The 23,339-nt window shown below is 43.2% G+C and overlaps 1 protein-coding gene across 1 annotated transcript in view; it reads right to left on the bottom strand.

The window, feature by feature from the left end:
• LOC116384584 (coiled-coil domain-containing protein 60) overlaps window positions 1–22,787 on the bottom strand; it is a 27,145-nt gene extending 4,358 nt beyond the window's left edge. The window contains 13 exon segments of the mRNA XM_031849389.1: window positions 2,608–2,792; window positions 4,052–4,056; window positions 5,938–6,010; window positions 7,621–7,706; window positions 7,709–7,742; window positions 11,427–11,574; window positions 12,686–12,846; window positions 14,577–14,584; window positions 18,620–18,700; window positions 19,067–19,144; window positions 21,528–21,660; window positions 22,365–22,474; window positions 22,773–22,787. Coding sequence (XP_031705249.1) covers window positions 2,608–2,792; window positions 4,052–4,056; window positions 5,938–6,010; window positions 7,621–7,706; window positions 7,709–7,742; window positions 11,427–11,574; window positions 12,686–12,846; window positions 14,577–14,584; window positions 18,620–18,700; window positions 19,067–19,144; window positions 21,528–21,660; window positions 22,365–22,474; window positions 22,773–22,787 — 1,117 coding nt within the window.
• Between the last annotated feature and the right edge of the window lie 552 nt (window positions 22,788–23,339).

Genomic DNA, 23,339 nt, shown 5'->3' with positions numbered 1-23,339 from the left:
ACACACACACACACACACACACACACACACACACACACACACACACAGAGCTTCTAGCTGTTTCCTCCCTGATGATTGAGATGCGCCCAGATTCTGATTTCTTTAAACATTTTCTTCTTCTGTTTTTATAATGAGTATTACGTCCTTTGTAACAATTTATGCACCTTCCTGTGTGCTTCTTATGAATGCTTATTGCTATTTTTTCTAAATAATAGAAATGTAAATTGGCTAAATTGTGCAAAAAACGGATTAGATCTTGTGTATTGTATTACTGTAATGCATGTATTTCCACAAATCAAAACAAATATATCTCTGTATGTGTTGTGTTTGCATATCTAATCCCACAGCTCCCCCTGGTGTTCACATGCTGCTACTACACCATGAAATGAACACGTTTATCTAGTGTATGTCATCCCACTGAAGGATCAGCTGCTGGTTTCTACGTAGATGTCACACACGCTGATGACACAATAAATCTTCACGAAGCTTCCCGAGAGCATAAAGCATTCATTAAACTGTTAAATACCAGCCTAGACCACTCAACTTCTCTATGAGCTGTGACAAAATTAATCACAGTGTGGCAAATCGGGCCGACGAGGCGCTTATTAAAATGTATAGCAGGATTTCTCATGAGGAATAGCTGAACAAAAACCTGCAGCCAAAACTCTAATAGCCAATAACTTTTGCAAATTGGCTGGTTTTACATTGAATAAATAGAGTTCTTATTGTAATTATCCCAAATGAATGCGGCAGATTAACTAAAAAACTACTGAGGGAGGCATTGGAATGCAAAATAAACCTAATCATTCAAAGTTTGACGATTCCTTTTTTCATCAAAGAGTTTGAAAAACGACTTATTTTTCTTTCCCAGAGTCTAAAACTCCTCTTTCAAATTCATGTACCAGGCAAAACAATGTAGTGTGGGCAGAGCGGCGCTTCTCCAGTGGCCAATTTCTGGATTTCAGACATAACTCTGGGGATTAGCCTGAACAGCAGTTAATTGCTTTAAACCAATGGCGCTGAATTAATCCTTTGATTTTTGGACTCCTTTTATGATTAGAGCAAGAGGGAGGGAGGGAGGGAGGAGTGGAATAAATATGTGAGAAAGAGAGAGTAATGGAGACGGAAAAAGAAAAAACAACAACCTGACAGTGACTCAGGCAGCCACGGCTGGCTGAGCAGTCTTTCATCAGGAGGTAATGATATGAAACCTGTAATCTACAGGAGGCGGGGTGTGTGTGTGGGGGGGGGGGATCAGATGACTAATTAATAGCTCCGGTCTAAAAGCCCTGAAGCAGTGCACTCTGGGAGTCAGCGCAGGCAAGGTACAGGAGGGCTGAGCCCCGGCAGAAAGGCTCTGATCACACAGCTGAGTAGTGAGTGGAACAGACCCAGCTCTTATTTTGGTTTCCATTTCAGACTCAGCAGGTGGTGGGTCTGTGTGTGTGTGTGTGTGTGTGTGTGTGTGTGTGTGTGTGTGAGAGACAGTGTGTGTGTGTGTGTTCATGAGGCTGGACAGGGAATTCGGTAGCCAGCTATCTCTTTCTCTAGCTGCAGGAATAAAGTGACTTTTTAAGGCTTTGCGATCATAAGTTCGTGTCAAACTGCTGTTTCTATGACAACTGGGCTGAGTTTTCTGTGAGCGCGTGAACAGATCCTGAGTTTCCTTTCTTCACAGCGAGGTTGTTTCTGTGAAGAGAGATTGTTCTTTGGTGGTTCTTTTGTTCTTCCAGGTCTAATTTAGGGTGTGATGCTGACTTAAAGTTAATGCTGACTTGTGACATGAGAAGTCAAGACGTTTAGGATGTGCTCGGTATGTTTTCAATGATTATTTGGTGTTGTTGTTTTTTGCATTTCAGTGTCATGCCAAGAACAAGGAAAGAGTCAAAATGTCTCTCATAAATGAAAGATTACGTCATTTTTCAGAAAGACATCATGTCAACGCAGTTTTCAGACAATTTCCACTTACAGAGGCCCAAATGTTTTCTGGTAAACATATCGTGTTTACATAATGTTTACTGAGGGTCATTTTCTCATAGACTTCTATACAATCAGACTTCTTTCTGCAACCAGAGTAGTCGCCCCCTGCCGGCCAGTAGAGAGAATGCAAGTTTAAGACACTTCCGTACCGGCATCACTTTTCAGAACCGGAGGTTGAGGCCTGGTTCTGATGGGTTTTACGTCACTTAGCATCCATTAGTGCTGCATTACCGCCATCTGCTGGACTGTCCTTTGCCCCATCTATTCCAGCATTAACATGGCATGTTTAAGAAAGGTGCACGACGGAAATGCTCCTGAATGCAATAGTGAAAATCACAAGCGGTGCCTGAAAGGTTTTTCACAGTAATTTATCGGGAACTACGTGTGAACGAGGCTGTGGTGGACATGTCCCACCTTAATGGCTTTTTTTTTGGAGGTGAGGGAAAACGGTGGGTTACTCTTAGGATGCAGGGAATGAATTATGACTGTGGGTATTAACATTACCCCCGCCCCCCCGTGCCTCATTTTCATAAAGATGTAACCCTTTGAGGAGCCCTTATTTTTGCTTTCATGAGCTCGTTTGTACAGCTCTCATATATGCTGAAACTTCCGATTTCGACAACTTACCCTCTGCGGGAGGTTGGTCTGTCCCCCTCTTGTCCTCCTCAGCGACCTGGACCAGAGAGGACACACTGCTGCTGCCCACAGTGACGGGGGTGAGGACAGGGAGGGAGGCCACGCTCGTGAAGGAAGACTTCCTGCAGGTGGGGAGGCGAGCAGAGGAGCTGTAGGGGCGCTTGGGATGAGCGAGAGTAGATTAAAAAAAAAAGAAGAAAGAATGCGTTTAGTTTATCGTCTTAAAAAACAGAATGCAACTATACAAACTATTGTACTTTCAACCCATAGAGGTCAGTACAACAAAGCTTTTCTGCCAGATTACAGTGGAGTATCAGTGAAGAGAAATCCACTGTGGAATAACATCATTATCTTCACTATATTAGATTTAATTAAAATGTGGTGTATTTTTTTAACCTTTTTTACGTTTGGTCAGTTTTATGCTCTTTTATATTTTATTTTAGCTTTCATGATTTATTGTTTGAATGCCAAACTAAACTGCTCAGAGTTATAGTATTGAGTGATCAGCTGTTTGTGTTTCTGGTGTGATAACTTTATCTCAACCGCTGCATTTGATTGCAGCGGTTATTTGGTTCGTTGTTCCTCACATTTGCCAGGTTGTCTTTTGAAACGAGCTTGTTGCTTTCAGTCAAAAGTTTGACATTTTTCGGGAAAACCACACATAAGAATGCACTTCATCATCATACCGCTGCTATCTAGGCCACAAACAATCACCTCCCTTGTGCTGTATTTGAATAAATTTATTGACCTATTTATCTCGTTCCTTTTCCTCACTACATTTGTGCGATACTGTTGGAGATACTGTCACTTATCTTTACGCACAATCCTCGTTTCCACACGTGTAACGCGCTATATTTTTTATCGTACACATTATTAGGGCTGGCCGATCTTTCGATATCATATCGATGTTGTGATACGAGACTATAGATATCGTCCATGTTTTGGGATATTTTAATATGGCATAAATGTTGTTTTAAAGGCTGCATTACATTCAAGTGAAGACTGCTCTATTATTCTCCTTTACCCACTCAGTCATAGTATCCACATCATGATGATTATCTAACAAAAATCTCACCGTGTAACTATTTTGTGAAAGCACCAGTCAACCCTACAATATCGTCGCTATATCGATATCGAGGTATTTGGTCAAACATATTGTGATATTTGATTTTCCAGCCCTTCATCTCATTGTCATGTCATCCTATCATTGTCACCATATCTTACTATTGTCTTTTCATCTAATTGTATCTTTTATATGATGAGTTCTCTTTTATTGCTGAGCCGACCTGTTCTCTCATCAAAAACGCTTCATTGTACTTTTGACATATTCACTGACACTTGAAAACACAGCATCGCTTTCTGCACAAACATCTGTCACTAACGGCTAAAACTCAAATCACAGCGCCTCTAACGGCCGTCTTTCATTGACATCCATTGAGGCTCCTGTCAACGCAGAATCTTTAATTGCCCCCTTTTCTGCTGAATGTCAGCACAGAATGGGGGCTCTTGGTATGAGTTCTGAGGGACTCACCAAAAACCTGGCGGTAACTTCTGATGGTTTAAATCTTTTGAATGTTGTGTTTTTCCATCAAGCTCCATTTTCTCCATGCTAGAAATATCCCAGTGTGAGGTCTGGCCATCTGCGTTTGGACAGTTATTCATGAGGAAAAGTCAAAGCAGACCAGCAAACAACGAAATAACCCAGTGATGGTGAAACTTTTCTATAAGAACAGCTTTTTTTTTTGTAAAAGCTAGAATCTGTTCTCCTTCAAGCTTAAATCAAATTCTTCAGACTAGCTGCTTGTGGAGAACAAACACACACACAGACAAGCTGACATGCGGCCGCTTGGCACATGCACACACAGGTAGATCTATCTACCAAGTGAGGACGACATATGAGCAACAGAAAGGAGCCAGACGTGCCCCCCCCCCCCCTCTCCTTCCTGTCTGCCAGGGCCTGAAGTGTGTGTGACGCTCCCATCAGCCTAATTATCAGCGTGGAAGGAAGCACAACACCTCAGCAACCTTTCCAAATGTCCTCTACTGCCACACACTGCCATCCCCTAAGGAGTAAAAGTGTGTGTGTGTGTGTGTGTGTGTGTGTGTGTGAAGATGCGTTTTGCTCATTGAGTCAGTCGGTGAGCGTAAGTATGCATGTTTGACTGTTTAAGTAAATGAGCCTGTGCGTTATGATTTAAGGCTTAGAGTCTATTAGTGCTCGAGCATGTTGCACCTGACTTTCTCTTTTTGTGTGTGTGTGTGTGTGTGTGTGTGTGCACGGTAAAGCCGGGTGTCACAGTCCAGGATTTCTCTCTTTCTGCCCAGCGTGGCAGGTGGAGGACTTTGACAGATAAGTTCTCGGCAAAATCCGACCTTCTGCTGAGATCAGAGTTTGTCCAGAACTCGGGGGAGGGACACACGGATACAATGAATAAACTTCATGGCCAAAAAGTATGTGGACACACGAACATTACACCTGTGAAGGCGTTTGGCCAGATTTGATGAACATCACTTTGTGCTCGGGGGGGCAATGTGGTTTTGAGACATGCAAGGGCCGTCCCAAACCTGTTGCTACAATGTAGGACACCATTAACGTTTAAACATCAGCTATACCTTTTTAACCCGAAGAGCCATTTTTAAATGTTCTTATTATTCAGTTTGCCGTGAACATTAAGTTTAATCATGACACCACATCACAATTTAAATCTCCAACAGATCTGTAATTTGATTCCATCAAGGCAACATCCACAGCAAGGTTGAAATAAAACATCTCTCTGTACAAGAAGGCTGCGTTCCTCATGAAAACATCCACATCTGAGTTGAAATCATTAATCCTACCAACCTTCCACCCATAAATAACTATACCGTAAATAACAGGCAGCGAAACTGCTAATGGCTGTAAGATGGAGGTACGTTGGCGCTTCAACATTTCCAAAAGAAATTGCCCACTTATTGCTAGTGTGCCATTGCAAGTGCAACTGTGTGGCTCATTCATGTGTTTTAATGGATTTTGGACAACTAATGGAGCTCTGTGACGCAGAAGAAGTAGAAGATATAAAAGACTTTGGCCTAACAGACAATAGTTTTCAGTAGAAGTTTGTCGTTATTTTGGTCTTTTGATGGGATTTATTGACAGTAAAGAAAATATAAAATCACCAGACTCATCCGTTAACTGGAACTTGGGTTCAGTAGACAGAAGTACGATGATGACATGTCCACAAACCTTTGGCAATATGATTAATAATAATAATAATAATAAAGAATAACAATAAAATAAATGATATAATATAAAATTAAAAAGTAAATAAGAGCGAGGGATACCTTGGTTGAAACAAACTGCTCCCATCTGTTCTCAATGGCTCGTTCTTTTTTCAGCAGCTTAATCGTGGTCGGCCTCGGTCAGGGTCTCTGCGAATGGAAAATAATCGCCGCTGTTGTGACACAATCATCAGCACGCCGACCTTCTGCGACTCACCACTAGTCGAAAAACCAGCCTTTGGGGCAGAGACAGCTCGAGAGTCGCTCCGGCCATTATCAAAATCATAATTCATCTTATCCTTAAAAAACGTGTGCGGCGCTTTAGATTGATGCCCGGCATCAGAGCTGCCCGCCTGCTGGAAAGCCCAGCAGTGTCGTAACCTTGTGATAATGTTTCATTTCATCCGCTCCTTGTCTTCCTGTACAGTAATGCCTCAGCTGTATCATTTGCTCCATAAAGCTTAAGACTTTCTGGGAAATTGGATTTGAAGCTGAGTGAAGGCCCTGGAGGCGACGTTTGGGTACCAAAAAAAAAAAATCTCTTTGTAGCTCTTTTTCCTTCCTTCTTTCCTTTTCTTTTTCTATCAATTATTCAAGGCTTACAGGGGGAGGGGGGGCGGGTGCAGTAACACGCCTGTACTACATTCTACAAGGAGCCATTATGACCGAGCGCGGTACGCCTTTACACTTTATGAATTAATCTATTCTCTGAGTCCAGGTCTCCTCTGATACTTGGAGAGCACAAAGATCATCATAGATCAATATCACGGCAGGAAAAAAGAAAAAGAAAGAAAGAACTGCCTTCGAGGAATCACGGCAGACTACAGATGCAAAGTAACATCAATCCTGTGGGTTTAAACATGTGACTTTAAGCACCACGCAGCTGCTGCTGCTTCTGCACTTTCTCTCCGTCTCCTCACTCTCGACACCCTGTGGTGGGTCAATATCACAGGAGCTGAAACCTGGAGGGAGGGGGGGGGCGAAGATGGAAGAATGCAATCTCCTCGCTAAGCCCGGACCCCCTCCGGAGCTTTGGACTTTTACATTTCATCCAGCACTGTCAGCTTCGCGCCCCGCGGCTCCTGATCGCCGCCACCCTTCATCACTGGCACCTCCACAGTACAGACGCAGCGTCTCTTCAGGTGGCTCGCATTAAAAACACTGCCGGGTTTGACAGAAGTTACTCATCGGTCAGCGTGCAGAGGTCAGCGCCTGCAACAAGCCCGATCGCTGATGGATGTGTCACTCCTGTGTTTTCCAGGCGGTGGAATCACTCTGAAATAGTAAATGACGGTTAATGTATTGTGTATGTGTAGTGTGAAGACATTATCCCAACGCTCTGTGTGCTTTGGTGTCTCATTGCTCGCACCATTATCCTGTCAACGATGAACACAGGATTACTCATTCATAAGCATAAACATTACACAGTTGATGTTTTAACAAATATTCAAAGCATATTTGCAAAATTAAAAAAGAACTATTCAGATGCACCGTTGTGGCCTTTAACTTGAGTACCAAGAAATCATGAGACGCGATGTCTATAAACTCTTTCACAGAAGGTGCATTGAAAACATTATCCACCAGAGTCGAAAAAGTTTAAATTGTATTTTGGTAGTTGGAGCAAAACGAGTTGGGCGAGTTAATTAGGTGTATTGCCGCGAAGGCAGCTTTAGAAAGCAACTTCCTCAAGTGTTTGCTTTAACTGACCACTGGAAGGTTGTGTGTGGGTGGGAAGAACCTTTTGACCCCAGAACAACTTACTTGGGGTCCCAGCAGGCAGCGAGCGGGCCGACTCTGCCGTGGCGATCCAGAGTCGGGGCCTCCAGCATGCCGACTCAAGACAGCAGAGCTGATGGTAGATGATCTTCCTGCAACAGCACACAAACACAGAGAGCGTCAACGTCTAGATACAGATACAGCGAGCCAAAAAAGTGCACGTCAAATTATCCAGCTCATATTTACAGGATAAAAATGACACATTTTTTATAATCCCTTTTTTAGGTGCAGGTCCAAGATTGCATTTTTGTCCATAGTTAAATGTATCTGTCTCCATTGCCGGTGTTGTGTCGAATACTGTCTCTCCGTCTCCCTACCCGAACATGAACTAACCCTTATCCCTCACCCTAACCACCCAGGGGGGGCGCTATCATATTAACAGGAGGGTAACACTCAATGGGGGAACTTCAACATTACACCGGCCTGGTCTATACGCTGAATACGCAATTGCGTAGAGATTGAAGGTGAAATAAAAATGAAATATGAATTCCAGATCGATAAAGGAGTTATGTCGCCCTCTGGTGGTGGTTTGCATTCAAAGCGCAGTGAGAGAACGCTTGCTGGATGAAAGACAGTATCTTTCATCCTGCAAGCGTAACAGACTACATTAAGTAATGGTGGATTGCCCCCTCTACTGGCAAAAAATAGACACTGCAAAACCAATCACACCGAACACCCTTCAATTCCAGTCAAGTTTTCTGCTGCGTGTAAAAGAAGTGGATGGAAACGGGACACAAGAGGCCCGACTCTTCAGAACGAGAGCTGCTGTCGTTGCAACCAACGCAAAAAAACATGGCATCTCTCTAAAAGCGCGGTTACGGCTTCACCTGCGGTCAAGCGGCACCGTCCATCACCCCGACACTTTCACGCTTGGAGGCCTCACGACCGCATCCATTCCCATGATCTCTCCAAACACATCAAACACAATATGAAATTCTGCTTTGGTCCCGGGTCGCTCCGAGCTCTTTTCATTATCGACCAGGCCGTTAGATTGTCTGCTCGATTAGGATCCGTCAGACGTCAGGTAAAGGCCTTCCAATGGGGTTGTTATTTTTCCAGAGGTCTCGCCAGAAAAACAAGGCTGCATTCTGGAAGCGGCAAATAATGCAGTGTCGGAGGAAAATGCATGTTGAGTTGGAGGTGATGCATCATAAACACGGGCTGTAGATGTGTCCCCGTGGAACGGTGCACAGACGGATGTAAAACACAGAGGATTTCCTCTAAACATATATTAGCTCTTCAGGGAACTGCCGGTGCAGGTATCTCTTAGTTTGAAATCTAAAATGTTCCTGCTTTGCCATTATATCCTCCTCAAACACACTACACCTGTCACGAAATAACGAGCCTCAGGCAGTCTCGTCTGAAGCCAGGAATCAGTCTGTCTGCGTGTTCTTTGCATATCTCCAGAACCGTTTCGTCCGATCTACACCTGGTGGGTGTGCTGCCGGAGACCCACGGTAGTGCTTTGTTCAGTGTGGTGCAATGTGGCCAGATGGTGGCGCTTTAACGTTTGAATTGGGAGTCTCAAAAACAACATTTGTTCTTGACACGAATCTATGTATTTAAGCCACGCCCGCTTGCGTGTAAATCGTTTGTCCGCCATCCTGAATCGGTCTTTTTCTCCCGCTATTCGGCCTTCAAATTTTGAGCAGTTGTCACTAAATTTGGTAGCGATCATCTCCGGAACAAAAGTTGCCGTCACAGATTTTTTATGTTTCATACAGTTTTACAGTTTTACCTCAAAGTTTGCTCAGATGATATGGGCAGGGCTTATATTACAAAAAAGAAAAAGAATGTCTCCTGAACGATTTATGATATTGCAACCACATTTAGGTGGACATGTGCAGATATGATGTCTGCTGTAGCAGTATCATCTGACTATAAAGTAAGGAATCTCGGTGTGTTTACGCGTGTGCTTCATTCGCATATCTCGACAACAGTCCGTCCAATCTGCTTCACACTTGGTGCAATTTGTACACTTTCTATATTAATAAACATCGCACGGAGAGCGGGGCTTCAAGGCCTGCGGCTCATTGCCCTCAGTTCACTTTTGGTGCGTGGATGATGGATATACTAACATTACAACCAAACTCTTCCTCCCTTCCCTGGAGTTAAAGAGCAATGAGCGGTTCTCGACAACCCTGGAATGAGCACTTCCAGTGGCCAAGCAATCAGCCCACTCCGAACCGGCCACTGCTCTAGTTCTCTTCAATCGTTCCTATATTTCCCTCTTGAAGAATAAGAGAAGCCACCTCCAGATGCTGAATGATGAATCCCACTTCATCATAAATTGGAGACGTGCGGCTTCCACCCAAAAAGGCTACAAGAAGAAGAACTTCAGCAGTACCGAAATGGAGGTACTGTTAATTCAACTTAAATGTGAACAGGATTGTCCAGAGCGTCTGTGCTGGCGAATAGCAGTGTGTAAGAATCACAATATCATCCAAGCGTTTTTAATCGTCTTCATTGGGATCAATAATATTTCTTTAGCCCACAATTTAATAATCCAATCATTTTAGTCACTCTAAAACATATAGTAATCTAAATTTGATGATATGATACTCATGCGTTTTTTTATGTTTTCTTTAAAAAAAGTAAAAGAAATCGTAAAATTGTATGCACCTAAGAGAAAGAATAAAAAAATAAGAATATTTACAGACAAATAGAGGAAATGTGTTTGTTTACGGCTCCCCTGCATGAGGCCCAATGTGATACTGTATTTTTACATTTGTTCAAAAGCCTGAACTTGTGGATTGTATGCAGCATTGGCATCAAATCCTCCAGACAAGATCAAAGCAGGGCAGAAACCACTAAATGTTGCTTTTGTGAACCAGAGTTCTGTGTGTGTGTGTGTGTGTGTGTGTGTGTTTATTGTCAGCAAACACCTGAGTTTCTCTAACAAGGCAGATTTGTGAGAGAAAACTTTCTCTGACGTGTTTTTTGCAGAGAGGTTAGCTCCGGTTCACGGGGCATCAAAGGAGTCCGCCGTATGAAAGAAATACAAAATGAAAGCATGGCGAATATCTGTCAGTGTCAGATGTTTTGCATTAAATATTCAGCAATCTGCCTGTTTGTTTTCCTCTGTTTGATGTTTGCTGAAGTGTAGTAACACATCTGTTTGACATGAATCAAATGGATGAACACTGGCAGACACAAGAGGGTGGAATAAATGCAGTGATTCCTTACAATCGCATTCTTTTCAAACATCTTACCTTTTTCTTTAGGCCTCTACAGGGCGTAGAGAATATATCACAACATATGCTCCTCCTGTACACCGCTTTGATCTTTATGATCGGAGCAAATATATCAGATGTTACAGCTAACTACTCTCAATTATTAAAATAAGAGAGAGAAACTGGAGAGAAGAAAGATAAAGAAGACAGGTTTCTATGAAGCCTATGTCCATAATGCATTATACGTACGTTTCCTTGAAGACCTTCTTCTGTTATCTGCAGAGTAAATAAGCCTACACTGCGTACGTACGGTGACGTACAGCGCAGCGTTGCATGAGCACCATATATCTGAGGGTTATTTACTGACAGTGACAGGCTGAAGGACGAAGCGCTGCGAGTAAAGAATGCGCTGCTGCCGTCGAGCTGCTCGGATGGAGGCCGCCGAGCGGGTTCTGCAAAAAAAAAAAAAAGAAGAAGCTCTTCGACAGCTTCTAACCTTGAGTACCAGAAAACACTCGAGCAGATATATGCGGCTCGTTAAGAAAAGGACGCCATTTTGAATATTGTTGAGGGAGCAGGTTGTGCGGTGTGTCGCAACCTTACCTTCACTCTTCACTCAGCAGAGGGGAGGTCAGGGAGTGATGGACAGGGGTGAAAGGTCGTGCTGAGTGGCTCTTCTTCCCGCGTGGCAGTGCTTCAGTCGCACCCGACCAGCCGGCAGAGGCCACCTGAACACAGCGGAGATACAGTGCTGTGAGCATGATGTGATGGGCATTGATGGGTTATTTTTAGGTGGTAACATTAAATTAACTGAATGCCCTCACATAGATTTGACTGTATATCTTAGTTTGCGTGTCGGTTTGCTAAGAATTCAATGTATGAATGTTTTCAAAGCTGCTATTAATGATTTAAATATGAATATTTTCTGCTCAATCTTATGATCTTAATCTGAAGATTCTCAAACGAGATATTACAACGAATCATTTCATGTCTGCAAAACCAATATTTAGGCTCTGCGAATCTCCTGTGAAATTCAAACATAGGCCACAACATACTTTTATCAAATGTCACATGAAATTCTGCGATACGACTAAATGAAAAATAAATATTGAACGGATAAATGCATCAGTAAAATTTGTGTTTTTGATATTAATATTCAACATTCTAATAGAGATTTCTTTTGTTTGGACAAAAAAACTGGAGGAAAAGCGAGAGGAACAGAGATGGGATCATTCTTCTGCGAAAGCAATAGTTTTATTTATTTTTGGTCCACTTTAGGGCAGCAAAACAAGCTGTGAACGCAGGAAGATCGGAAGTATTATCGCCTTTTAGAGTTGATACGTCGATCAAGTGTTCAGGTGCTTCTTTACACATCCAGCAGATACAGAGCAACACTAGCGCTCCTTTGGAGTCGTGTTTTGGGCCTTTTTAAACATCAGTCCGTCCTGTTGTTAAACCACAATGTGTGCGCTGCTGAATGAGACCTGAATCCAGAGGATATAATGTGATATGCGCCTACAGTGTCACATGTGCAACTGTATGTTTGACCTGTATTTACGTTTCGATGCAACATTCATTTCATACAGTTAATACAGTCAATTCGTATGTGAATCAGTCTTCTTTTAGCTTTGTTTTTGGTCCCCACCAATTCTTGAGGGAAATATCTGACTCTGCTGGCTGATAAATGCTGACTGGGCTCATTTTTTTGTGTGTTGGTCACAAGGAGCAACCCCTTTTAGTCATCTGGTACATTTTTTATATAAAAATATTGATTAGTGCAGCTTCAAATTCTCCAAAAATAGGATAAACTGACAAATTACGCCAGAATGTGAGTCGTAATGTGATGTGAGTCGTGGCCTCACCCGTCTGAATCGCTGTCGTTCGCGGCTGTGTTCTCAGCTGCTCCTCCCTCCTCATCCGCTGCCTCTCCTCATCTTCCTCCTCTTCCTCCTCTTCCTCCTCCTCCTCTTCCTGCAGGTGGTGGAAGTAGCTCTGGTCCCGCTCAATTGCTGATGCCAAACGTCTGCAAAGCAGAGAGATAGACGCATGCAGGAGTCACAAATACAGGGCATCACCGGCGTGCTTTAATGATGATATATGTTCACTTTCCAACAATCCAAAGGACAGAGAAGAAGAAAAACAAAAAGAAACAATAATAAATAAACCACAAATGCCAAGCGTACACATTAATCTCCTGTCTTTACTGGACATACAAAAAACATCAAAGCCGATGAGTTACATTTAAAAGAGCTTGCGTGACTTCAAAATAATCCCTTTCTCTCTCTCACACACACACACACACACACAAAGTGTGCACTGTAAATCATCCAAATCAGAGCACACCGAAACAGCAGGCAGGCACAAATGACACCTAACTAGAGCATTATGGGAGAAACGTGTTACGTCTGGCCAGATTAATGACTTAATTATGGCGGTTTAGCTTCCAACCGTAACCTTTCCTCAAACACTGTTTGCTTGTTTTTCTCATGCTGCACGCGTAATTACCTTTGCATTAATGTGGCGGTGGAAAATTAAAAGACGCTGCTTTGAAGCAACTGTCGAGGTGACTTTGCCAGCAGAACGGACCGAGGGAACACAGAGGTTCTTTTTTTTTTTTTTTACACGAGCAGCTCGCCTTCCTCTGGGTGAAGGAGGCGGACAAAAAGCAGCTCAAAGTGTGTCCTGCTATGAAGCTCTTCATGACGAGCTGGAATGGAGACTCAAGGTTGGCGTGTGATCCTTTAGTTGTTGGAATCAACAGGGATTCAAAAGGAATATTACTTTGCTCTGTGTGTGCTTTCAAACGAAATAAAAAGTGTGGTTCAGCTTTGGTTGCTGATGTTTGGAGGGAGCTCAGCAGTCATCAAGTATTCCAATATGACTGTGACTGAGACAATATCTAGAGAATAATGTTTGTTAGGATTGGGTGATAATTCAGTGTTATATACTTTCAGTATAGTGAATGGAGAAGATATGATCACAGTGTTTTCTTTGACAATATCCTGCTGTCCAAAGGAATGATTTCAAGCAAACTGTAATTAGAAAACTACCAATATGAGTCGTTTAAAGGTAGCGTGTGAATGGGTCTGTTTTTTTTCCTTTTATTTTTCTATCAGCACATGCACACAAGATATTCATGCACACAAGATATGAATCCCTGCTCACGGTTTCATGCTCTTCCACTGATCGCCAGTTGGTGGCAGTAAGGAGACAATAAACTACATTTATCCTGCAACAGGTAGAGAGAGAAAAAAACATGCCCCAAGAAGCGCTACCGGCTTTGAAGCTAATTTTACATCGTAAAGTTGCAACTTGATGCCGTTGGGCCAACAATACTTAACATAGGGAAAGAAATGTCCGCAGATCAGCGGATCATATATTTTTTTAGGTTAATCAACTTCTCAGTATGAGCACTTGAATAGGCCTTATTTAAATCATTAAGTCCTAAAAGTTGTAAAATGCACTAATGTCCAAATCCAGAGTTATTTTCCTTCTGTTCGTGTGAATGAGCCTGAGATCGAGTGGCTATGAGGCGGGTCTAAAGGAAACGCTAACGCGCTAATAGTAGCCACCACTCAGCTTGGCTGACAATTTGTTCCAGTTGCCACTTGCAGTACTGCCCCATAGACCACCACTTTAAAAGAGGCCTCTGTGAAACCTTTGACAGGACGCCTTGAACTGTAAACATGTCAATTATTTCTTTTTGTGTTGTGAATTTCTAACCCATGAAGGTTTTGTATTTGCGAAACTTACCCCAGGGCCTAGAAAGAAAATGTTCATGTTTGTAACATCATCTCAACGTAAAGTCTACGGGCCGAGAGGCAGAAACACTAATGTGCATGTGCAGAGGGCCTTCGAGGCTCGAGCAAAGCTGCACAAAACTTTTCAGATGTTGTGTTCAATGAGCATCTTCTTGGAACATGCTATCCAGTTCTCCTAATAAAACCGTCATATATGATGCAGGTTCCCGACATAATCAAAATTTAGCAAATGTTTTTATGAGGAGGGAAATGCATTCATTGGTGTTTGTTGGAGATCATTTCGCTAACCCAGATGTCCAGAGTGACTCGAGGTGAATAGAACAGCTCCAATCTCCTGATTTATAAACGCAACAAGCGAAAGAGGAGCGAGGATCAGAGCCACAGTGACCTAGCAATATTCTCGTGACCTTTCCCTTTCCTTTTGCAAGCAAAAGCACAAAGGCCTGCATATGTTCCAGCCCCTCTGCAGCTCCAGTTCTTATTTATTTTCTAGCACGCGAGCTGGCTGGTAATATTTTCGCCCACAAGTAGAGCCGAGCACTTCAAGCTAGGAGGGGGGAGGACAGAGCACTTGTGTTCCAGCATGCTAATTTGGCTCCGTTTCGGCGATACGCAGAGCGCACCAGTTTAGCTCGGAGGCATGTCTGTTCTATTTGCATACCGCCACGATGTTACTTATTAATCTTCAGATGTGACATCCAAGTCCAAAATGCAGCAGTCTTAATTAAATTGTGGTTCTATCAGCATCGCTAATGACTCGGAGCTGCGAATGTGCAAAAAAAAGTTGTTCCCGGGAGTAGCTGCCGGCTGCCAAGAGTGTGAGAGGCGGCTCAGTGACCTTGCCTCAGACGTGACTCATTTTGTTAGCTCTTTGTGCTAAAGTGACTCTTTCGCTTTTAATTCAGCTTCTAATTGATTCACATCTTATAACTGGCAGGCATGTGGATGTCTTACAGCCGGTGTTTGATGCTCCGCTCGCACAAATGTTTGTGACAACAGCAGCGATTCGTGTCTGAATGAAACATGAAAGGTGAACAGCAACACGCCGAAGGGAAAGGGAGAGAAAGAAGCAGGCGGAAGAAAGCGGACGAGTCGATGACGGGCGGCAGAATTTGGTGCGACAAGAAGAAAATTATATTTTAAAAAGGCATTGTGAAGAAGCAATGTATCATCAATACGTATATGAAACTTTTTGTGTTTGAAAAGCCGAGACGCTCTGAAGTGAAACCCCATTATGCCTTTCTTCTCATCCTCACCGTCTGTCCTTCCAGCCAATAACAAGTTACTCTTCTTTGTGAGACTGAATTATGAGCACAAATCCGAGCCTGGCTCGAAAAGCTCATTAAAGATGATAATGCTCGGAAAGGGAGGCTTGATCGGTGGCTGCAAATTGATTGCAATGTAAAAAATGTAGACATTTGTGTGTTGGGGGAGGGTGGTGGCGGTGGTGGCGGAGCGGGGACAGTTTTTATTTTAACAGATCAGATCACGGGAACCCTTGGGTGGCAGCTTGTTGCCAGGCAACAAAAGAGATAGGGTTTTTAGGAAGGTTGAGGCATCTTCACAGTGATTAGACCAACTAAGATGTTGTGGCTTTATTCTGAATCGACTCTCACGTCATCGTAAATTACAATACACAAGTTATGATTAAAGCCTTTAGCATTGGGGTATTTTGTTGGGTGTGATACGCGAGCGACAGCGACATGACGTCAAATCTCATTTCATAATTAAACCCTGATTATGAATCCATCAGAAGAATATCCGCCAGCTGCAACGTGACGAGAAACAGGACTCCCGGCAGCGTGGCGACGGTTCACGTCAACATCGCCGGAGACAAACGGCAGAGCACGATGCAACACAAGCTGGCGCAGTCATGAATGACAGAATGCCACGGGCAAGGCGCTGAACACGCTGATTGGGCTTTGTAGTGTCTGCTGAGACAAAACAAAAAAACAGCGAGTACGAAACCCAAACCGGATTCTCGTTGTATCAGCACAACACATATTTCCATGGAGCATCTCAGTTCACCTACATGTTGTGACAGAAGTTCATGGTGTATGAGGATTGGTAGCAGTGCCAAGATGCAAAGAAAAACCATGATGTAAATAACATGAGGTGCAGGAAAACATCAAATTCAGCTTTAAATGCGCGTCCTAATTTCCCCCTCATCTTTAAATGGAGACATTTATTACAGCTGTGTCTGTGTTTGGGGGATTACATAAATTAAGTGACAAATCCCCGTCCTACAGAGGAGGATTAGGGCCATTTGAAATACATTATTTGACATTATGTAATATCATCATCCAATTTTTCTGATATTTTTTGTGCTTTTAACTGAGAATCGTGATCGTTTTTCTGAATTCCGACCTTAATCAAAGAGCTCCAATGACCCCCCCCCTCCCAATACTCTTTCATACTCCTCTTGACATGAATTGGATTAATGAAGATCTGACGAGTAAAGCTCTTTTTCCCTTGTCAGGATACATTATTTCATATATCTGGATGTCACAAAGTGTTATTGCACTTTTGCGTACCACTTCTCAGAAACGAGAGAAAGGGGAAAGTGTTCAAATCATCCAGTTTTCAAGACTTTGTTTGAAATCTGACGAAACATCAGTTATATAAGTATTACAATGGTTTCTAAGAGTTAAATATACCTTGTGAACAAAGCTGATACTAGACCCAACGGCCCACCTTTGATTATTTTAACAGAGCAAAATTATGCATCTCAAAGAATAATTTCAGCGCCCGGCAGCAGTGGCTCCTCCTCAGGCCAGGAGCAGAGCTTGGCCTCGCTGCTCCGCTGGGAGCCGACACCACGCTGCTGGAGGCCTAGGCTGTATTACTGGGCCTGCTGAAGGGAAGGGAGGCAACGGGAGAACCAGAACCAGGACTGAGCGTGGCAGACTGTCAGACCCTGCTGCAGTAAAATGAGAGGTTTGCTAAAAGGACTCTGGTGCTCGGAAACACTACCGCTTCAACAATCCACAAAAATGAAAGTTTCTCCTAGTAACTGTGACTATTGTAACGTGACTTACATAGTAATGTTACCATCTGAGTATAGCAGGAAAAGAGGAACGTTAAACGAGGTCCTACCGGGTTCCAAGCTTACTCAACGGTTATTGGAGCAGAGAGCAAAAGGGGGCGGGGCTTAGGAAGGGTAAGATTTCGTAGCTTAGCATAGAAACTGGAAGGGGAAACAGCTATTGTTTCTCTCTCTAAAGTTCAAAAATACCAGTAATAATTAACATGTTGTATCTCCTCTGAAAGATAGATGTAAGACAGACAAGAGGATCTAATGGTCAGATTCATATATAGACAGCCATTATGAAACATGAAATTGCTGGACAAACAGCCCGCTACGTGGCAATTGTTTCCACGAAACTGTCCAAACTGAAAAACAAAACCAGGCCGAATAAGTTCAAGACGTTTTTACTCTGGCCAGAGAAGCAGTAGAGATGTTCAACAAGTGAGCTGACAAGAGAACGGGCTGCCGTTTGGCCTTAAAGGCATCACAGTCCTTAACCATCACTACTGTATTTACTTGCAGGGATAAACAGCCACATTTTTTCATCTGGAGGGGGGGGGGGGGGGAGCATCTCCTGTGAAAATGGCAACCTTTCCCCGTAACACCGGTATGAATAATTCAACACTCTGGGCTCTATCAGAGGCTGTCAGAAATGTCAGCCGGTTGGAAGTACCCTTGGCTGCCCCCAAAGGATTTTGACTCTGCACCCTGTGGTGGGGTTAGGGGGCCACACACACACACACACACACCCACACACACACACACCAAATGCCACAGCTTTTCCAGTGGCAGGACTCCACTGCCTGCAGGACACTGAAAGCGGAGCGTACCTGCAGTGAGCAAATTGTTGCAGATTTCCTCCCTTTACCCCCCCATAAATAGCTGCTGCTATTGCAGTCCTCATCTGTTTTAGTGGGGGGGAAGTAGCTAGACACCACATGTTTACACCAACAGACGGGATTGATTTGTCCCGTATTTGCTTGAACACCCCCAGATGTAAGTCTCACCTGGTGTGGCCCATGCAGGTGCTTCCTCAGGGAAACGATATCAGCCCTTTCACCAGCCTGCGTGCGACAAATTCAGGCAAACTCTGAAAGGAAAGTGCATAAAAACAAAGACATAAAATCAAAAGGACAAGCAGCTATTATCTTATTGTCTTCCGAGTATAGCTCTAGTACTCAGAGCACTGTTTCACCTGAAAGACTCTGCCGCGTCCCCATGTGACCTCTGCAGAGGCGAATTGGGCAGCAGGCCGAGAGTAAAAGACTACGTCTCTAATATAACATCACATATGGAAATGACAGATAATCCAGCAATTAATCTACATAATTAACTGCGATGAGTAAAAAAACAACAACTCTTTAAGCGAGATAAAATGATGTTTTCTGCAATGTAAATTAGATAACAGGGTGTGAGAGGAGTATAAATGTGGGCGTAATGATTAACAGTCACACCTTACTTCCTCCTGTGGAATCTGGAGGGTTGCTGTTAATGGATCGGTCCACTATCTTTGGTGGGTCATCTGTAGTCGCCTATGAATCATCAGAGTTGAGGAAAAGGGGCATTAGCGTGGACGGGATATTCATGAAGATGTTCTATCTTCAGGTCTTTCATTTGACTAATTTAGGCAGCTACAGAACCGATTAAATCCAACGGGTGATAACTGAGGATACTTATTTCCAACATAATCTCGAGCTGTTAAAAACATACGTTAAATTAAATTATATCAGTATCAACCAGGCTGCAATCTCCACTTCTGGAAAGTGAAACCAATGCGGAAGTGTCTTAAACCTGCATTCCCTCTAACGGCCACCAGGGGGCGACTCCTCTGGTTGCGATAAGAAGTCTGATTGTATGGAGGTCATTGAGAAAATGACCCTAATTCTAGCTTGATGTATTCCCTCAGTAAACATTGTATCTTATGGTCTCAATCGCTAGTTTCAAGGTTTTCTTCAATACAGCATGATGTTCATTCAGTAAGTCATGGTCCATTTAGAGTCAAACAGACCATAAAGCAGGGTATGCTTTAGGGCAGGGCTACCTTGTGATTGACAAGTCGCTACCAGAGAACTGGCTGCAGACTAAAGCCCTTCCCCCAAAAGTGATTGTTCACTCAAAGCTTAGCAGCCATAGGTCTGAACTAGTGCTCTATCTGCAATTGTTAGCACGTCCTAATAGGGCTGCACAGTTAATCATATATTTCGATTTTTTGGCTGCATAATGAAAAGTACACGAGTTAAATGAAATCCTTATGTCTTTGCAGCATTTACTGCACATTGTTTTTATGTCTTCGCTATATTTGATTGTACAGCACTTTGGTCGACTGTTGTTCTTTTTAAATGTGCTTTATGAATAAATAAATAAACATCACCAAGAACGCTATTTCAACTGTAATGTGAGAGTCTGTGAAATGTGTTTGGAGCCATGCAAAACTACACACACACACACACACACTCCGGTATCTCAGTTGGTAGAAAGCTGTTGTTCAAATTCACAGTTCTTTATTTAAAACGGGGGTGATACCAAAGATTCCAAAGATACTCTAGAATCTAGGATATTTCCATTTAATGATGACGCAGCCATAAAAACATGAAGTCTTGGGTTTGATAAAGAGTTGGAACAAACTGATACAGAATATGTATGATACTGTCAGACAGAATGATTTACAATCGTAATGCTCGGGGGAAAAAACTGCGTGAAAAGGGGTTAAAGAAAATTGAATTCCAGAGTGTAAATGCTGAATCTTTGGTGGTTAATATGGTTAAAAATGGCACTCCGCTAAATGTCATGACTTTTTAGATTCAAAGCTACAGATGAACTGGACAAGAACCGAGCTGATCTCAGGTCTTTGAGCTGCAGCACCCAAAAGGACAAAAGAAAGGTGCCGAAAATGCCACGGCCGTCGTATTTCACTGCCGGGCTTCTCTCCGCCCCACCGTCTCTCTTCATCTTCCTCCTCCTCATCATCATCACCATCATCATCTCCTTTGTCCCCCCGTGCGCTTCTGCTGATGGATGAGCTTGTTTGCTGCAGATCTCTTTCGAGTCAAACCGGGACACTGTTGTTGCCTCTCTGCTACTCCAGTGGACACCAGAGAATAGAGACCCCGGCACATGAATGCTGTACGGGGCCCGCATGCACGCAAATAAAATGCATGTTCCAATTCATACCGAAAAAAAAAAAAAAGCCTGTGTATTTCCCATCAACACCCAGGAGTAACGCTTATTGCATTTGCCTTAACGGCACCACAGAGAGCTGAATCAAAAGCATTGCAAATGCAATAACACAGAGCGGGAAACTGCAGAAGATGAGATTGCCTTGTTTTCCCTCCTTAGTGATTTACAGTGTATACGGGGCAATTCTTGTTCACTGTAGCCATAGAGACAATGGATTGGCAACAGCCGGCATGGCTAAACCAATTCAGCGAATGAATTTTCTCCCCCCAATGGCGTCGTTTTAGTGTTAGGTTCAAGCATCACTCCGCATTATTTCCGACTCATCGCTGGCTGCAATAACTTGTAAAAACTGCTTTCCAAAAATACATTTCCATAGATAAGCCACTCCACTCTGATGTGTCAGTTTTGATACGGACTCTCTCTATTCGCCGGCCAGCCTCAGAGACTGAGCCAGCACCACAATAACTATGATGAATGCAGTGTCCACAGGAACAAACCAGCCATTTGACACTTCCATCCCCCTCTTGATGCATTAGCTGCTGATATCCTGTGGATCCGTGGCTGTTTGAAGCCTCATGAGTCGCTGTGACTCCCCCCTCCCACCCGAGCATAAGGCCGTAATCATCGAACAATTGTCAATGTCTTACTTCAAATGCATTTGTTAGAGGGAACAGGCTTTGGGGGATCAGACGCAGCATCTGTGTTGGTGATTATGAAAACTGACTCTGCGGAGCCCACCGGGGCCTTCAAAACGAACTCTGAGATCCTCTCCAACTCCAGTCGCACGGAGGACGGTTCAAAGTAAACTGGGTCATGGGTGTGCTTCCCGTCCTCCTCTGACTGAAAGTCCGAAATTATGTTTTCATCTGGGCTGGAAAATTTTGATTTGCGACACACTTGATGTGCTTGAGGGCGGTCAGTGTCCATTAAAAAAAGCGACCGGCATTGGATGGAACTGCTCTGTGAAGCCCGGAGATGGTGAGGGAAAGGTGTTTTGGGGGGGGGGGGGGGTGATGAATGAGAGATAGAAACCCTGCCATGAAATGAGAGCAATCACACACATATACCCAGAAATATATGAAAATATCACTTGACAGCGGCATTAGCAGTTCAAGGGAGGAAAAACACGGGTGTAGTGGGACCATGAAGACTTTCTGATCTTTAGCAGCTACCAGATGGAATGGAAAAAAGAGAGAGGCAGAGAGAGAGAGAGAGAGAGAGAGAGAGAGAGAGAGAGAGTTTGGATTCTCTCAAATGAGCCATTTTTAATTTTGAGTGAGATGAATAAAGTGCCAGCCATCTTTGAAGTTAATCCTGATTCAAGGCATCAAAATGATTTGGTGATGATGTGTTTACACGAGATGGGGGGAAAGTCATCTGAGAGAAGATATTATAAAGTCTGACGCTCTCTTTTATCTACACAAAGACAAACAAAACAAACTGTATTGAAACTGAGTGAAATCATGCAGGTTTATTTAGGCTAATGACTGAAAATACATTTTACCACGTGCTGTTGTCCCACATTGTCGAGTTTAGGTTTAGTGTCCAGGTGTTAGGGAAGTCTGGGTGCCTCACTCGGTCCCCGGGGCACTTCCGGGCAGCCGTGCCGGGCTCAGCTGCACCTGTCGGTGGTTATCACTCTCCAGGGAGTCCGGCTCCTCTCGACCCGGACCGGGCGCCCAGTACTGTTCCGAGCACAACGTGTCCGGGGTCACAAACTAGGACCGGCTTTGGCTGCACAAAGACGTAACGGAGCCAGCGTGCAATTTCGATTAATCATGATAAGTCTGTACATTAAGAGGAAAACTAAAAGTTGCACAGGAACAGTGAGTAAATAATTGAGCTAAAGTGTCCAAACATTTCTACAAACTTCGGCTCCATGCGTTTTCGCACCTGCCAAATGAAGCTCAGCCCACCAGGAAGTAAAAAGTTATTAACTATGTGGCCAAAAGTATATGGACACTACAAAGACCTAAATCATACCAGATTTTGCTTCATCATGACACTGTGATATGGAAGCCCATTGCCGCCACTGTGAGGAACAAATAAAGATCCTGTAAGTCATTATTATGAGATACTATCTCAAAATAATGACTTAGTATCTCATAATTATGACTTAGTATTATGACTTAGCATCTCATATGAGATACCAAGTCACAATTTTGAGATGCTAAGTCATAATTATGAGATGCTAAGTCATTATTTTGAGATAGTATCTCATTATAATGACTTACAGGATCTTTATTTTTTCCTCACAGTGGTGGAATTGGGCTTCCATACTATTAACACTCGAGGCCCTTGTTTGGTTAATTTGTAATAAATTAAAGTATGTGGTTGCAACTTGACAGCTAATTGTGATTTAAACCACGTTAATATGAAGGATTCTAACAGGTGGATGAAAGTCTGACTTGTTAGCGTGATGTAGCTAAGTGCCTATTCATATCACAAACTACATCGAGGATGATGTCTTTTAAGCATGTCATTCACAATGGCTGGTAAAACAAATGTAGAGACAGTATGGGAATTAAAGATAGCAAAATCACCAAATCC

Source organism: Anarrhichthys ocellatus, unplaced genomic scaffold (genome assembly GCF_004355925.1).
Source record: "Anarrhichthys ocellatus isolate YVR2014 unplaced genomic scaffold, GSC_Weel_1.0 scaffold9, whole genome shotgun sequence".
Lineage (NCBI taxonomy): Eukaryota > Metazoa > Chordata > Actinopteri > Perciformes > Anarhichadidae > Anarrhichthys > Anarrhichthys ocellatus.
The sequence above is the reverse complement of the archived record's forward strand: the minus strand, read 5'-3'. Positions and strand labels throughout refer to the sequence as shown.